The following is a 17,685-nucleotide window of genomic DNA, read 5'->3' as shown; positions in this document are numbered from 1 at the left end:
CACAGCTGGGTGGCGTGGAGATTCTAGGGTAAGATTCCTGTGTGGATGAAGTTTGTAATGAAAAATAGGTATATGCCTTGTAAACTCATGAATCTAATTATAAACATCTAAAAATACCATATTGATTAATTCATGTAGAATTAAATAATGTAGGTTCCCTATGTATATTCACATGGGTATTAAATGTATGCCAAGATGTACAATTGATGTTAGCAGTAGTGTCCCATGAGTAAAGGCATTTGTTTAGCAAATGAAAAATGCTTGGTGTACTATTCCAGAATAACTGCATAGCTGAAAATAAATGGTCTCATTTTACTTATTAACTTAATAGTTTTAACATAATTTTAGTCTTGAACTTATACCTTTTCCCTATGAACCCCAAATCAGAAAATTTGAAGTAAAAAGGTAGGGAAAAAACCTCTTCCTCTGTTTATTCCTATATAACATACTAAGTCTTCATTAACTTCCACTGAAAAAATATATTTTTTTAAAAAAAATTCAGATGTACAGTTCTTAAGTTTCCTATATTTATTCATTGCATGAATGGGATTTCTTTGGTTTTATAGGAATTCTTTTCAAAGAAATCAGATTGTTCTTTATTCATGTTTGGCTCCCATAATAAGAAGCGGCCAAATAATCTAGTAATAGGTAAGTATTATTTTTAATATTTCTACTTCTATTACTGAGATTAATTGATGGTGTTGAGGATTTAGGAGTAACTAGTAATCTCTGAACTAGTATTTTTATTTTCCTTGTGAGTTTGAATAAACTTTTTTTTACCTGTCAGTCTTCAGGGAAAGAATGGGCATGTAAATATTACCTCAAGTAGTAGATATTTTTCTAATATTAAACATATATATTTCAAATCAGTGTTAGAGTTAGAAAATGAAGTAACATTCTTACCTGTATAAATTAACCCTTTCCTAATAAATATCTATTTAATGAATACATTTGAAAAAGAACTCTTGCCTGGGTGTATTGAGACTTGGTCTGGCATGCTCACTGGCTTGAATTAAGCAAGCCCTTTACCCTCTCTGGGCCTTTATTTACTTTTCGATAAAATAAGGGAGTTTGGCTAAGTGACCTTTAAGATCCTTATGAAGGTCAGGATTGCAACAATATATTCTAGGTAGAGTTGAAAATTTAAGAAAGAGGAGACATGTTTGAGGGATATATGGAGAAAGAAACAAGGCAGATATTAGGACATTTTGAATATACAGATAAGTGGGTTTTTATATAAGGGGGCTGTTTGGGAAAAATAAATGCTTAAAAAATGTATTTTTCTTCTAGGTCGTTTGTATGACTACCATGTGCTAGATATGATTGAATTAGGTATCGAGAAGTTCGTTTCTCTGAAAGATATTAAGGTAAGATACTTACTGATCATAAAAATAAGCATTTTACACTGTTGCTCTTGGGCTATAGTGACATCTTGTGGTGAAGAATGCTGATACAGGTTTTAGCTTAAAGGAGAAAACTTTATTCTGGTGTGCTCTAAGATAAAAGCACAGTTTCATTTTAACTTTAGAAAGAAGAATATATTTATATACTATAACACATACAGATATTCTGGCAGTTAGACTTCAGAGTGGTTACAAATTTTTGTCTGGGTCCATGATTTAAGTGCTATTTTCTCCCTCAGTTATCATGGCATCAATTTTATAGAACCTCAGAGATACCAGAATTTCAAAGTGAGCCTTGTTCTAAACCTGGAAGCTTCAGCCAATTCTGTAGTATTTTGGCTGCTAGTCACTAAATTGTTAGCTCAATCCTTCCTTTGAAGACTTGGCATCTGTGTGTATCCTTTGTTTAAATAGGATCGTGAAGTAGAAAGTGGTAAATCGTCTTAGAAAAGCAAGAAAATTGTCCTAATTCAGCTCCTGGGTCCAAATTGGGCTTCTGCTCCCTCAGAACTCTGCTTCCCACTTAATTTATTCTATCAAATACATATTTCACTTAGACCTCATAGCTACTATAAGAAAAGCTGAAATTATTTTTCTTATATAGATTTAGAGATTGAAGCCCGGAAAAATTCCATTGGTTACTGAGTCATATACATAGGAAATGGTATAACCAGTTAGACTCAAGGACTTTGAAAGAATATTGAAGTTTTTAATGGAAAGTTATATAATTACTCTCAGTTTATGGGTCTTCGAGGGTCATGGTATAGTTGAAAGAATTATAGCAAATATATAATCACCCTTTTTCCCAGCCTCCTCTAAAAAAGAACATAACTTCCAGATTTCCTGTGGGTTTGAAAAAAGGCTCTTACCATATCACCACTTAGCTATACTAGCTTCCTCAGGTACAGGGTAGAATCGTAGCCTGATGTAGAGGGCAGAACACTTGAGTTTGAGGCCTCTCTTGGCCATTTAAATGACATTTGTGACATGATAAGTCAGTTACTTCCCTGACCCTCAATTTCAATCAAATGTTAAATAGGTATAACAACATCAAATGAGATAATATGTGTGAAAATTCTGATCAATCAGAATAAAATATTGAAAGGTGTTTTGTAAAGTTATAAACCCATGTATGGTGGAAGCCATCATTTTATTACAATTTCTCTTTGGGGCTCTGCACAAATCCTGGAGATGAGCGGTAGATCCCCATTTCACCTTTACCATTGCTGCTAGCTTGGTCACCAGTTAGTGGGCCTGAGCATGATGCATGTATTCCAACTTCTGTACTCTTTCTGCTTCACTTCCAAAGCAAAGAAATAACTTCAGTCACTGTGCAGCTTGTAAACTAGACCACAAAACTGTTAGTGTTTGTCAGGTCTTATTCTTTTTTTTTTTTTTAAACACCTACAGCACCTGGTATTCCCTAGGTGGTCTCCCATCCAAGTACTAAACAGGCCTGACCCTGCTTAGCTTCTGAGATCAGATGAGATTGGGCGTGCTCAGGGTAGCATGGTAGTAGACGAGGTCTCATTCCTAACAAGAACCATTTAAACTGAATACTAAACTTTCACTCATGGAGTATATCCATAACTATAAAATTCATTAGTTTGTGAAAATATGCTTACATAGATAATCCTTGCATAGACTGTTAGTCAGCCCTTAACTTTTTACCTTATTATATGGTTACAGGCTTGTATTTTTAGTTTGTTTTGGAGTTACTTGTTTTGTTACACTTTTTCTTCATATTTATTTCCTCTTTACTCTGCCTCTTCATTTTTAAGACATCTTCAGCAGTTATTTCTTGTCTTACTTCCCTGCTTTTATTGCCAAGCTCATCCTTCTGTTAAGTAATATTAGATTATACTCTACTAGGAAACTGATTATTCTGAGAGCCTGTTTTCTAAGATGGCCAAACTTCTAGGGATGGTTTTTCTGCATAAAAATTTAAGACTCGTTGATTTTATTTTAGATAGTATGAAATATATTGCAACTGTCTAGATATTTTATTTGGAAAGTTCATGTATAATTTATAATAATTATTACTTTTAATTAAAAAAGTTCAAGGACTACATAATTATAGTATTTTCAGTATACTATATCATTTTACATTTTTAGTAACTTTCAGACTCTCGGAATAAAGCTCATCTGTTGTTCTAGTTTCAGGGTTTTCACATTGTGAAAAATATCAGTGATCTACGTATTAAGTACTATTTCACATAACTAGTTTAGTTGTATTTCTATGATGTGTATACTGGATTATGACTTAAAGTAATATTTTTTATTGCTATACATGTGGTCAGGATGGTTTGAAAGTTGGTGTTTGCCTCACTTTCTCTTACCTACTTGTATGTACTTAAATAACCCCATAGGCTCAGGGGTAGCAATAGCAGGGTCACGTGGGACGTATGTTGCACATTGGGTCTGGAAAGTCCGTTTAGGCCCTTGATCAGACATCAGATCTTAGACACATATCCTAAGTATAGAAAGTTAAGGTTCAGAGTTTGGAAGCAGAATGTTAAGAGAGTGGTCATGATGAAGGGCAAAGGATGTTTGTATTGTTTTTTTCTTCCTTCTTTCCTCCCTCCCTTTCTTCTTTCTCTCTTTTTTTTTTTTTTTTGCTAGATTTGGATAATCCTTGATTGGTGTCAGAGCAGAGGTACTAGAATCAATGGGACGCTTAGACCAACAACTATTCACCTTCTTCCATAAATTAATCCTTCAGTTAAAGATTTTTTTCTATTTGATTTTCTTTCATTTTGATGGCTTTTCAATTTAAATCCTCTTATTACTCACATCACATTCTTCTTGGTATAGAAAATCTAGAACTGGACAAAATCTTTTTTGCATTTAGTAATAGCTTCAACTCTGCTGAGTGAGGATTAGCGCATACTTTCTATAGCTTGTATAAAATTATTTTGCTTTTCATGTGAATATTTAGTTGGTACTTTAATTTAGCTTTCATATAAAACTAGTTTATGTGATACAGTAGGAAAGGCACTGGTACAAATAATTCTAAGAAATTTATTTCAACTCTAGAATGTTCACTATTAAAGGTCAGTGTTTTGTAGCAAGTTTAGCATTTTATTTTATTCTTTGCATAGAATAATGTTAAAAAGTAGCTTAAGTCATTCGTTGACCACTTATTAATTTGGCAGTATGACAGAGTGGAATAGATAATTATATAATTACAATTTTTTTTTCATTTCATAGAATAGTAAATGTCCTGAGGGAACAAAACCCATGTTAATATTTGCTGGTGATGATTTTGATGTAACAGAAGACTACAGAAGGCTAAAAAGTCTTCTTATTGGTAAGTTTTGTAATACTTTAGGGTAGCTTAGGTAGGCAATCTAATACTGTCTGTAGTGGCATTTTGCCATTTCACTCTAGTTATACAGCTTTTACTTTTTGATTTCTTTTTTCCTTTTCATTATTTTCTTTATTCCCCACTAGCAGGGGAAAGTTAAAAGAATGTTGTCTGTAGATCATTATTATTCTTTGATGCTATAGTAACTTTGGTATAAACCTATTTACATAGCATTTTATACTTTATAAAATGCTTATTCCCATCTGTCATTATTGACATCATTAAGTTAAATTTAGAAAATTGAAAAGTTACAATTTTAAGATTGTTACACATCATTCACTTTCAATTCAGAAACCTTTACTTATTTTTCTTAGTCTGATATATAAGATTTTTCACACTATAACTTGCTTTCTTGATCTCTAATTTCCTTCCTCCCTTTTCCATTAAAAGTGACTTTTTAAAATATATTTTGCATATTCCTATTGTCATTTCTGATTTCATTCTTATTTATCTGGTTTCTTCCATTCTTGCAAATTTTGTTTCTTTCCCTGAGAACCCTCAGTCACCTCCCCAGCTCCTTTTATTTTGTTACTGTTATCTTAACTGGCAAGCATGTACTAGGTACTTTAAATATATTGCTTCATTCTCACAATAACCTTGTAAAGTTGTTTTACAGATGACTTATTCTTAGTGAACTACACTAGTTCCTAATGATTTATGTAATGACTATACCCTTTCCTATGTGTTCACAAGTCATCTTAAAATCCAATATACAATTGTTGTTATTGTCTGGAATTGACATAAATTTTACCAATTTTATACCCCCTTTTCTCCCCTTTTTTTTGAAAAGCTGGTGTTCTCCATGATTTCTTAAATGTTAGTAATATTTAATATTCTGTAATCACATCTGCCAGCTTTTTACTGAAAAGAAGTTTAGTTTGTCCCCGGAGATACAAATACTTCTGATACTTAGCAGCATTATCTCAAGTTTAAATAATTAATTCCATTTAAACTTTTCTTGTACCATTCTTACAAGCTAGACCCTTGGTTGCCCTTGTGGACTTTTATACAGCTTTTACTTTGCCCTAGATCACTCTTGAAAAAGTTTGTGGTGTATATTTTATAAATAGATTAAATTGTATACATGCTCTTTAGAAATCTGAGTCGACCAAAAAAAGTTTGTGGATCGATACATTTTTTTCTTTATTGGGATTATAGTGTTATTATTGGGATTCTAATTTTCAGAACTTCTCATTTCTTATTAATAATGGCTATTTTTTTTCTGGGGATTTTTTTTTTTTTTTTTTTTAGTTTCAAGTATACAGTACATTGGTTAGACATTTGTATAGTTTATGAAACAATCCCCCTGAATAATGGCTATATTAAAAAAAAACAAAACTGAATAACCACTATAATCTGTTTAATCCTTTCTACAGCTCTTGAGTTTCGTGAGCCACAGTCATTAGAAAAGCCTGAGCTTTTTTGATTCTCCTGTTTATCTTGCCTGTGGTGAAGTTCCTTTGCAGAGCCTTTGTTATAGGTTCTTACCTGTATTTTTCACGAATTAAAAATAAATCATACATGAAAGACAATGACCAACATTTCTTTTAATGTTATACACTCCAAAATATCAAGTGTTTTTTCAGCTAAGATTCCTATTGCTTGAACTCCATCAGCCCAGATTCCTGCCTTTTGTCCCCTAGTTCTTTCAATTAATTATTAATTGTCCGTGAGGGTAGTACTTCTGTTATAGCAGAGAGGGCTTTTGTTTGCTTTTGTTTAAGTGGTTTTTATAAAAACTTTATCTTATTATTTTATGCTTCCACTAGATGGCAGTTCTGAGCACATAATGCAGTGATGATGGGGAGGGAGTGAAAACCATAAAGGAACCTGGGGAAAGAAGAATGAAAGATAAGAGGAATGAAGTGAGATTGTTGGGCACCAAGGAAGGTTGAGTTTTTAATATAAATATGAAGTAAGGCAGTGGCAAACTTCTTGGTTTATGTTTTATGTTCTAATGAAATAATGAAATAGAACAGTAGAGAAAGAATTTTTATCAAGGGCTTTCTTCTTTCTAGGAAGTTTGTTTGTTTTTTTTTTGTAATTGGCCAGAAAGAAAAGTTAACTTATTAAGTCAGTATTTTCATGGCAGGTACCCATTTCGTTTATTCTGAATTTTGCTTCTCTTTTGCTTTCTTAAATATATAGATTTGTAGTTAATCTTAGCAGGTCCTCTTTTTTTAAAAATAGAAAACCAGTAAATATTTATTTTTAGAGTCAGTTCACTCTAATTTTTATGGTTACTTTTTTATGTGACTATTCCTTGTATATAGAGATGATAGTAAATCAAGTAATAGGTCAGTTTTACTAAATGTTCCTTTAAAGCCTACCTTAAATTTAACTACCTAATTGGGTTGCTTTTTCTTCATTGCCTTATTATCAGTGGTCATGTCTACATCAGTGGTCATTGTTTTAATTTTTTTAACCTTTCCGATTTCCTAATTCTTATTCTACTCAAAAAATATATAATAATGAAAATAACTCATAGATTAGATAATTAGATCAGGTAATTTATTTAATTTAATCCCTTTACAGCTCTACAAAAGTTGTATTAAGTCTGCTCAGGCTTCCATAACAAAATACCATAGACTGGGAGGTTTAAACAACAAATTTACTTTCTCACAGTTCTGGTGGCTAGAAGTTCAAGATCAAAGTTTCTGGTGTGGACTCTCTTGCTTGCTTCTTGCTATGTGCTCACATAGCTTTTCCTATGAGTGGGCGGGGGAAAGAGAGAGACATGAAAGTAGTATTCTGTTAGTTTTCTTATAAGGACACAAATCTAATGGGATCAAGGCCCCACCCTTATGGCATACCTCATTTAACCTTAATTACTTCCTTAGAGGCCCCATATTCCAAATACAGCCACGCTAGGGGTAAGGGCTTTAACCTATGAATTTTGGAGGTACACAGACATTCATTTCATTATGGTAATATTATTCTCATGTTGTAGATGAAGAAATTCAGACCAGTTATTTGTGCAGAGTGAAGAGCTAGTAAGTGGTAGAATCGGGATCCGATCTAGTCCCTGACTCTAGCTCTCCTCATCTTTCCCATCAGCTCCATGGTCAAACTCTTGTGCTCTTTCCCAATGTATTTACTCATGGACACAGCCACATTTAAAATCTTATTTTTGCATAGAATTGGTCCATGGGAAAAAATGTCCAAAATGAGGCTTTCCTTCTGATTATAACCAATTTATCTTCAACCTCTTCTATCTCCTTAGTTCTATTAACCAGGTTTTTATACTTATTTCCATACTTATATCTCCTATTTTACCTCAACATCATTTCTGCCCATTTTAGAGTCAGCCTCTTCCTCAGTGTTCTGAGGTTAAAAGATACACTTTAAACTGTCAACCCTTTGATTTTCAGGCTCCTTTTATACTTTTATTTTTTTCGAGCTTGTGTTTTTTTTAAATGCCAGTTTATTATTTTTTTCATACTATATATACATAATTTTTTTAACATTTTATTTTTTTCATTTTTCCCCTTCCCCTCTGTTAACCACTAACTAGTCCATTGTCCATGTCCATGAGTCTACTTTTTGCACATTTATTGTCCCAGTCCTGGAATCAGCTATTTCTCTGAGGACCCCTAGTTTCGTTTTAAGTGAGAAATTATTTTAGAAATCACAGTCTGGGTGCTGTAGATTGTTTCTAGATTGGTCATTGTTTCTAGGCTTTTTTAATGGACAGATCTGTGAAATAAGTTTGTTAAGATAAAATATATTCTGAGTTCATATGAAACTTCTAACTCAAATTTAAGACAAAAGGATCTTAATTTCACTGTCACATAGGTACCTTCTTTCATCCATGATAAAAATCTAGATTTTCAATGACTTCACATAATTACGCATTTACCTTATACTATAACTACACACACAACAGTCTCAGAATAAAATACCAATATTATCACTGATGGTACGAATATTGAGTGCAGTTGAAGGGTTTTTTTGTTTTGGGTTTTTTTTTTCAGTTCTGTTTTATGTTTTTTTATACAGTCTATTTGTATAAGATACAACCTTGTGGGAAGATATGGTCAAATTACTGTGTTTTGAAATCACTTGAAGTAGTTCTTTCCTGTATGATTATTCCTGCAACTCGGTATATAGGTTCATTTTGTTTATATTTTTATGGATTACTTGTTTTTTCATTTTAAATTGCTTTAAAAATAACTTTTGAGGTATAATTTAATTAAAATCAAGTACAGATATTTAGAGTTAAAATTTGATGGCTTTTGACAAATGTATACACCTGTGAAAACACTGCAGTCAAGACAGAACTTTTCCATCACCTCCCAAAATTTCCCTGTGCCCTTTTGTAATCCATTCTTTTTCTCTATTCTAAGCATACATTGAGGTACTTTCTGTCATTATAGATTAGTTTGCATTTTCTAGAATTTTAGATAACTGGAATCATACAGTGTATACTTTTCTTGGCTTCTTTCACCCAGTATGTTCTGAGCTTCTCCATTTCCTTGTGTGTATCAGTCCTCATTTCTTTTTATTGCTGAGCCATATTCCATTTATAGCTATTCCACATTTTGTTTATTCCTTCGTCCATTGATGGACATTAGCTTGATTCCAGCTTTTGACTGTTACCAATAGTGCTGCTATAAACACAACAATATATACAAATTTTTGTGAGGGCATGTTTTCATTTCCATTGAGTAAAATATCTGGGAGTGGAATGATAGAGTCATTTGGCTAGTATATGTTTAACATTTTAAGAAACTACCAAACTGCCCTCCACTATGGTGGTCTCATTTTACATTCCCACCAACAGTGCATGAGAGCTCCAGTTATTCCACCTTGTCAATACTTGGTAGACCATTCTTTTTAATTTTAGTTAATCTAATGGGTGTTGTATACTGACTTCGGTCCAGTATTCAAAGTCAGCATAAAATAAAGTAGTGATATCATTGCAGTTTTAGTTTGCATTTTCTGATGACTAATAATGTTAAACATCTTTTCATATGCTTATTGGCCATTCATAAATATTTGGTGATACTCTGATTTCTCTTCAAATCATATCTCTTTGGTGAAGTGTCTATTCAAATCTTAGCCTGATTTTTATATTGGTTTATTTGTCTTTTTAATATTGAGTAATAGGTAAGGGCATGTGTGTGTGAGATAAATCCTTTGTCTCTTTGTCTGATAAACAGTCTTTGAATATTTTCTCCCAGTCTGTGGCTTCCTTTTTTTTTTTAATTTTTATTTTTTAGAGTTGACATTCATTATTATTTTATATTAGTTTCAGGTGTACAGCATAGTGGTTAGACATTTATTTAATTTACATTTGCCTCTTTGTTTTAATGATATTTTTCAAAGAGCAGAAATATTTAATTTTTGTGAAGTCTCATCTATTTTTTTCTCTCATGGTATGTTCTTCCTGTGTTTTATTTAAGAAACCTTTGCTTATCCCAAGATTGCAAAGATTCTTCTCTTATATTTTTTCTTGAAGTCTTAATAGTTTTAGGTTCTACATTTAGATTTATGATTCATTTTGAGTTAATTTTTATAGGTAGCATATAAGGGTCAACATTCTTACCTTTGTTTCTTTTTTTTTCCCCTTTTCATTCTTGAAAACTTATGGAAAAAGCATATACGCCTGTAAGGTTTGCATCGCAAAAGCTATTTCGGGAGAGGCTGGAATGTACATGTCTTGTTCCCAGAATGATTTAACAGATTAAAACTTTATGCCTTGGTTTGCATTTTTTAAAAGGTTAATATCCATGGTATATATGATGCTGAGCATTGGCCTAAAGGGAGAATTTCAAAACTGAAAAATTAAAATGACTCAGTGAACTATAAATACAGAAATAAAGAAATAAAGTCATGAGATTAGTAAAGGGGTGGGATGGAACAGTCTCAGACCCTTTTCAGGGATTAGTTTTTGCTACCTATCCTATCCTTTTACATGAGTATTGATACTAAATGGCGCTTTTAGAATGTAGTTCTTTGTAACTGAATTTTAAAATCATGTTAGTCTTTTTTTTAAAATAACAATATAATATGTACTTTTAGATTTCTTCAGGGGCCCCACAGTATCAAATATCCGCCTGGCTGGTTTAGAGTGTGTTCTGCATTTCACTGCACTGAATGGGAAGATTTACTTTCGAAGCTATAAGTAAGTGCATTTCTTAGCATATTTTTGTTAATCTCTATGGTTAGCATTTTAGTGTGACTGTTTTATAGAGTTCAAACTTAGTATTGGTGTCTGGCCAAAAGTTTATTTGGAATGTTTGCAGAATGGCGATAGCACAGCCAGCTAGCTCCGTGCTGATCTTCGTGTGCCATTCTCCTGCTAACTTCTGCATCTGAAACCCAACTTTTCCAAGGTCCTGGAGCATCTAATGTGGCACACCCTCTGAGTTTAGAACATTAATTTAGTCATGACTCTCCCTACTTTTATGCAATATCTCTTTATTTTTCTTGACTGGATTTAGAGCACCAAGCCACTTAGGCCAGCCAAAGCAAATTTCAGAACTTTGAGTCTAAAAAATGGAGTCTGAAAGGAATAAGATTCAGTGGTTAGATTCATTTTACCCACCTTTTTTAGCCTAAGCCTACCCCTACCCCCACCACAATATAAATCCTAACAAGCTGGTTTTGTTTTTATTAAAAAGCTCAATGACATGCTACAATCGTGCCTTTTGAGGTAAGCATGACTTATTTTCTTAAAGTGCTGGCGCCGGTTGATAGAGCCCACACTTTCCTAGAGAATACATTGACTTGGAGAGATTGTCTTCCTTTGAACATTGAATTTAGACTGATGTTTACTCTGATCTGTGGCATGGCAGTGCAGCCTGAGAGCCGACAGCTCAGTGTTGAAAGAGAAAATAAACTGGACAGAAAATTAGCAAATCAGAATTAACAAAGAAAAATTAGCAATGTAATTATACACATTCACTCATCCATTCACTTATTTATTTTTTATTTTTTTATTTTTTAAAATTAAATTTATTGGGGTGACATTGGTTAATACAATTATATAATTTTCAGGTGTACATTATAATTTGACATCTATATATTCTATTGTGTTTACCACCCAAAATCCTGTTTCCTTCAGCTACCATATATTTGATCCCCTTTACTTACTATCCTCCCCCTATCCCCTTATATTTGACCCCCTTTACCCTGTCTACCTACCCCTCCTCCCCCACTCCCTACCCTCTGGTAACCACTAGTTTATAGTCCATGTCCATGAGTCTCTATTTGTTTATCCTGTTCATTTGGTGCTTTTAGGTTTATATCCCACGTGTAAGTGATATCATGTGATTTTCAACTTTTTCTGTCTGGCTTATTTTGCTTAGCATGATTATCTCGAGGTTCATCCAGGTTGTTGCAAATGGCAGTATTTCATCTCTTTGGCTGAGTAATATTCCATCTTTATAGGTACCACACTCCTTTAGCCATCTATCGTAGGACACTTTGGTTGCTTTCATGTCCTGGCCATTGTGAATAATGCTGCTATGAACATCGGTGTGCAAATATCTTTATGGATATGAATTTTCAAGTCTTTGGGATAAATACCCAGTAGAGGGATTGCTGGATTATACAATAGATCAGTTCTTAGTTTTTTGAGGAATCGCCATACTGTTTTCCATAGTCGCTGTACCAATTTGCAGTCCCACCAGCAGTGTATGAGGGTTCTTATTTCTCCACATCCTCGCCAGCATTTGTTATTACTTGTCCTGTTGATTATAGCTATTCTAACAGGTGTGAGATGGTATCTCATTGTGGTTTGATTTGCATTTCCCTAATAGCTAGCAATGTTGAGCATCTTTTCATATATTTGTCGTCCATTTGTATGTCCTCTAGGGAGAAGTGTCTGTTCAGATCCTCTGCCCATTTTTTGATTGGATCATTTGTTTTTTTTTTGTTTGTTGTTACTGATTCGTATGAGTTCTTTGTATATTTTGGATATTAGGCCCTTATCGGAGACGTTGCTCACAAATATATTTTTCCATTTGGATGGTTGTTTCTTTACCTTGTTGACAGTTTCTTTTGCTGAGCAGAAGTTCTTTAGTTTGATGTAGCCCCATTCATTTATTTTAGCTTTTACTTTCCTTGCTTTTGAGGTCAAATTCATAAAATCCTCTTTAAGTCCAAGGTCCTTGAGTTTCATTCCTATGTTTTCTCCTATGCATTTTATTGTTTCAGGTCTTATATTCAGGTCCTTAATCCATTTTGAGTTAATTTTGGTGTGGTAATAGACAACAGTCTGGTTTCATTCTTTTGCATGTGGCTTTCCAGTTTTCCCAGCACCATTTATTGAAGAGACTTTCCTTTCTCCACTGTATGTTTCTGGCTTTTTTTGTCAAAAATTATTTGGCCATATAAATATGGGTTTACTGCTGGACTCTCGATTCTGTTCCACTGGTCCATGTGTCTGTTTTGCTGCCAATACCATGCCGTTTTGATTACTGTTGCTTTGTAGTATAATTTGAAGTTGGACAGAGTAATGCCTCCAGCCTCGTTCTTTCTTATCAGGATGACTTTAGCAATTCAGAGTCTTTTGTGCTTCCATACAAATCTGATGATTTTTTTGTTCCATTTTTTTTAAAAAATGCTGATGGGATTTGATGGGGATTGCATTAAATCTGTACAGTGCTTTAGGTAATATGGTCATTTTAATAACTATGTTGATTCTTCCAATCCAAGTATATGGAATATCTTTCCATTTCTTTGTGTCTTCTTCAATTTCTTTTAATATAGGGTCTTGTAGTTTTCATTTATAGGTCCATCACTTTTTTCGTTAAATTTATTCCTAGGTATTTTATTCTTTTTGTTGCAGTTGCAAAAGGAATTATTTTTTCCACTTTTTTTTTGACACTTCATTATTAGAGTATAGGAAAGCTACGGATTTTTGAATGTTGATTTTGTATCCAGCAACTTTACTGTATTTGCTTATTGTTTCTAGTAGTGTTCTTGTGGAGTCTTTAGAGTTTTCTATATAGAGAATCATGTCATCAACAAGTAGTGACAGTTTGACTTCTTCATTTCCTCTTGTCTGATTGCACTCGCTAGGACCTCCAGTGTTATATTGAATAACAGTGGCAATAGTGGACAACCTTGCCTTATTCCTGATCCTAGAGGAAAGGTTTTTAGTTTTTCACCATTAAGTATAATGTTGGCTGAGGGCTTGTCATATATGGCCTTTATTATGTTAAGGTACTTTCCTTCTCTACCAATTTTGTTAAGTGTTTCGATCATAAATGTATGCTGATCTTGTCGAAAGCTTTTTCTGCATCTATTGATATGATCATATGATTCTTATTTTTTAATTTATGTGGTGTATCACAATAATTGATTTGCTTATGTTGAACTATCCTTGTACCCCTGGGATGAAGCCCACTTGGTTTCCAGTAGGTGGCGTCTAAGCCTCTTGGATCCCTGCTTTATATAAAGCCTTAAAAATGCCTTTTAAAAAGTTTCTTGTAGATATTTAAATACACTTGCTAATCTCAATTTCAGTCTCTGTCAGTGTCAGTTACAGTCTTGGCAGCATTTGCTCAGATTCCCCTGGGGCTCCACGGTGATTGGTCTCAGAGGGTAAGAGGGGAGGGGCCTTCTAGGTTGGGAGTTGGGAGCTGTGGCTCAGCCTTGGTTTTGCGGCCGCAGCCGGTAAAAATCAACTGTTTTTCTGCGGTCCCATCTTGCTTCTCTGCCTTCTGCCCTGATGAGTGGGCTCTGTCGCTGGCCAGCCGTGGGGAGCTCACAGCTTTCCCAGGCAGGGCTGTTGAGGAAACTCGCTGCTCCTTTTTCCCTCCCCCTCCTCCTACAGGTAGCTCTGGCCACCGCCCAACACCCAGGGTTCTGACCTGTGGTAGCTCCGAAGTGCAGATCCCACTCTTAGATGTGCTAGTGTGCAGTTTGGGTGTTTTTTGTTGAGTTTTAGATGTTCAGCTTATTGTTGTTTCAAGGGGAGACATCTCTCACTCCACCATGTTTCCGAGAGATCCCATCCACTTATTTTAAGAAGACTATAATTGCTGGAATAACCATTAGGTTAGCATGGCAGCTCCTATAAAAGTTTGATATTTTATTGATTGATTGATTGATTGATTTACCTTTTTAATATAAACTTATTTATTTAAATTAGTTTCAAATATGCAGTACATTGGTTAGACATCTATAATGTTCATAAAACTATTCCCCCAATTGCTCCCTCCCTCCCCTGGCCCTCCTCTTAGCCATCATATTAATGCTAACTGCATTCCCTCTGCCATGTTCACTGTGCCCAACTATCAACTACTAATTTGTACTTCTTTAACCCTTCACCCCATTCTCCCAGCCTCCCAACCCCTCTACCCTCTGTCTGTCACCAAATTGTCCACTATATTTGTGAGTCTGTTTTTGATTAGTTTGTTCTTTGTGTTCTTTAGATACCGCATATAAATGAAATCATATAGTATTTATCTTTTTCTGTCTGACTTATTTCAGCATAATAACCTCTAGGTCCATCTATGTCATGGCAAATGGTAGGATTTCATTTTTTTAATGGCTGAGTAATATTCCATTGTATATATGAACCATAATTTCTTTATCCAGTCGTCTGTTGATGGGCATATTCCATTGTATATATGAACTATAATTTATCCAATCATCTTTTGATGGGTATTTAGGTTGCTTCCATATCTTGGCTATTGTAAATTGTGCTGCCATGAACATTGGAGTGCATAGATCTCTACAAATTATTGTTTTGGTTTTCTTTGGATAAATACCCAGAAGTGCAATTACTGGGTCAAAAGGTATATCCATTTTTAATTTTTTGAGGAACCTCCAAACTGTTTTCCATAGTGGCTGTACCAATTTGCAATCCCATCAACAATGGATGAGGGTTCCCTTTTCTCCCCATGCTCTCCAACACTTGTTGTTTTTTGATTTATTGATAATAGCCATTCTGACAGGTATGAGGTGATATCTCATTTTGGTTTTAATTTGCATTTCTTTGATGATTAGTGACCTTGAGCATCTTTTCATGTCTGTTAGCCATCTGTATTTCCTCTTTGAAGAAGTATCTGTTCAGGTCTTCTGCCCATTTTTTAATTGGTTTATATGTCTTTTTTTTGTTGTTAAAAGTTTGAATTTTTAACATTAGAGAACGCTAGTATAAAATTTTGATGTGTTCAAAATGTGCCCCGTAATGCCAATGTTAGCTATTGATTTGAAATAGAAAATGGACAGTGTGATTGAAAGCAACCTGCTACTGGGAAAATCACTAAGCGTGTGGATCAGCTCAGCCTGCAGGGGCTGTGCCACACTTGAGAGGAGAAGAAAGAGATGGTTCCAGGAATGAGCATCACCTCTGAGCCTAGTAACCTGTTTGTGACCTATTGCTCAGCCACATGATATGGGCAGGTCACTTCTTGGGGCCTCTGTTTCTCATTTGCAAAGTGTAGCAGTACCATTTAGGTAGTTCAAGGTCCCTCAGATTGATCCTTCATAAGAGTGAGAGGGGTGTGGATAGAGGTGGGCATATGACAAATTTAAAATTGTTTTATTTTTGCCTTGTTAATTTGGGTGTAAATTATAGCATCTGACTTAGCGTGGCTCCTCGGACGTTCGTGCAAGCTGTACTACGGAGCCTCTTTCTTTTACTGTGAATGAACCCATAAGCAATTGGTAAAAGGTAATAGATAATATTCACATGCATTATTTGTGAAGGTTAGTAAGGCTTATAAAATGGTTTTGAGCTTGGATGAAAGAAATTCTGAACATAAAATTATATTAATTTGACCTCTGACCTGACCTTCTGGGGGAATAAATATATCGGTGTTACTGACCTCTTCCTGTATATCCTATAATAATTAATTCCTTATGCATGAGTGACCATTTTCATTCCTTGGAGAACTTTATTCACTATAGGGCAAGAGCCATTAATATAAAACCATTTTCATTCCTTGGAGGACTTTATTCACTATAGGGCCAGAGCCATTAATACGAAACAGAAAATTTTTAATGACTGCCACATATGCCTTTGCAATGGCATTGGTTAAGTTTTATGGGGGAGAAATATGCAAAACAGGAAGTGTTAGCATTCTTTTAAATGCAAACAGAAGTAACTAGGCAAGGCAAGTAGTTTAATGAGAACAATGTCAGCAGGAGAGAAGGATATGGAAGGGAGAAAAATAAGGGAATTACAATGTGAAAAGAGTGGTAATGCCAATCTGTCTTAAGAAATATGCAAATAATATTTTTAAAGTATATAGAAATTACCAATTAACATATCTAATAGCCTGAGCCCATTTGAGAGGGAAGGAACTGGGTTCTCTTTGTCTCTGTATCTTGTACCATATGGTCTTACAAAACCGAATGTCACTTTTGATATAGAGCTTATAGGGAAAACAAAACAGAGCTTGAGGTTAGGAAGTTAGGTGGAGATTATGCGTATAATGTAAAAGTTCTGGGCAGTATATATTTGTTTGGAGATAGGAAAGCCTGGAATTGAAATGTGTACAGTAGTCCCCTCTTATCTGTGGGGCATATGTTCCACGACCCCCAGTGGATGCCTGAAATCAAGGACAGTACCGAACCCTAATCAACTTCTTCAACTTGTCACTTTCTTCATCGGCAAACACAGCCTCTCTAGTAATTTTTATATTTTCAGTGCAAACCTATTCCTGAATCTATATCCATCCCTTACTTGCAGTAAGTGGCTTGGTGTCACTTGTTTGGGAGGTCTCTTACTGAGGTGTTCGTTACAGGCTCAGCACTTTCGGGTGCAACACGCTGCCATCAGAACAGGTTTTCTGTTTATGTCTTCAACCCACAAATGTAATATTTTTTTCCATCTTAACTAAGCATTTACACGCACTGTGGCTGTAACTTTTGCAGTTTTTGGTATGACAGCAAATCTAGTACAGATTTATCATGCTAAGTGAGATAAGCGAGATAAGCCAGACAGAAAAA

The 17,685-nt window shown here is 34.5% G+C and overlaps 1 protein-coding gene and 1 pseudogene across 5 annotated transcripts in view; one reads left to right on the top strand and one right to left on the bottom strand.

Annotated features, from left to right (window-relative positions):
• The window catches only part of RPF2 (ribosome production factor 2 homolog), a 31,213-nt gene that overhangs the window by 8,541 nt on the left and 4,987 nt on the right, over nt 1-17,685 (top strand). For all 5 annotated transcript variants that reach the window (XM_011364813.2, XM_023533383.1, XM_011364814.2 and 2 more), the window contains 4 exons: nt 567-648; nt 1,291-1,367; nt 4,614-4,713; nt 10,795-10,897. In XM_011364813.2, the coding sequence (XP_011363115.1) occupies nt 567-648; nt 1,291-1,367; nt 4,614-4,713; nt 10,795-10,897 (362 nt within the window). The remainder of the gene's footprint in view (nt 1-566; nt 649-1,290; nt 1,368-4,613; nt 4,714-10,794; nt 10,898-17,685) is intronic.
• On the bottom strand, nt 2,805-2,924 carry LOC111742820 (annotated as a pseudogene).

The sequence above is a fragment of the Pteropus vampyrus genome, unplaced genomic scaffold, assembly GCF_000151845.1.
Source record: "Pteropus vampyrus isolate Shadow unplaced genomic scaffold, Pvam_2.0 Scaffold101, whole genome shotgun sequence".
Taxonomy (NCBI): domain Eukaryota; kingdom Metazoa; phylum Chordata; class Mammalia; order Chiroptera; family Pteropodidae; genus Pteropus; species Pteropus vampyrus.
This window is presented reverse-complemented; position numbering and strand designations above follow the sequence as displayed.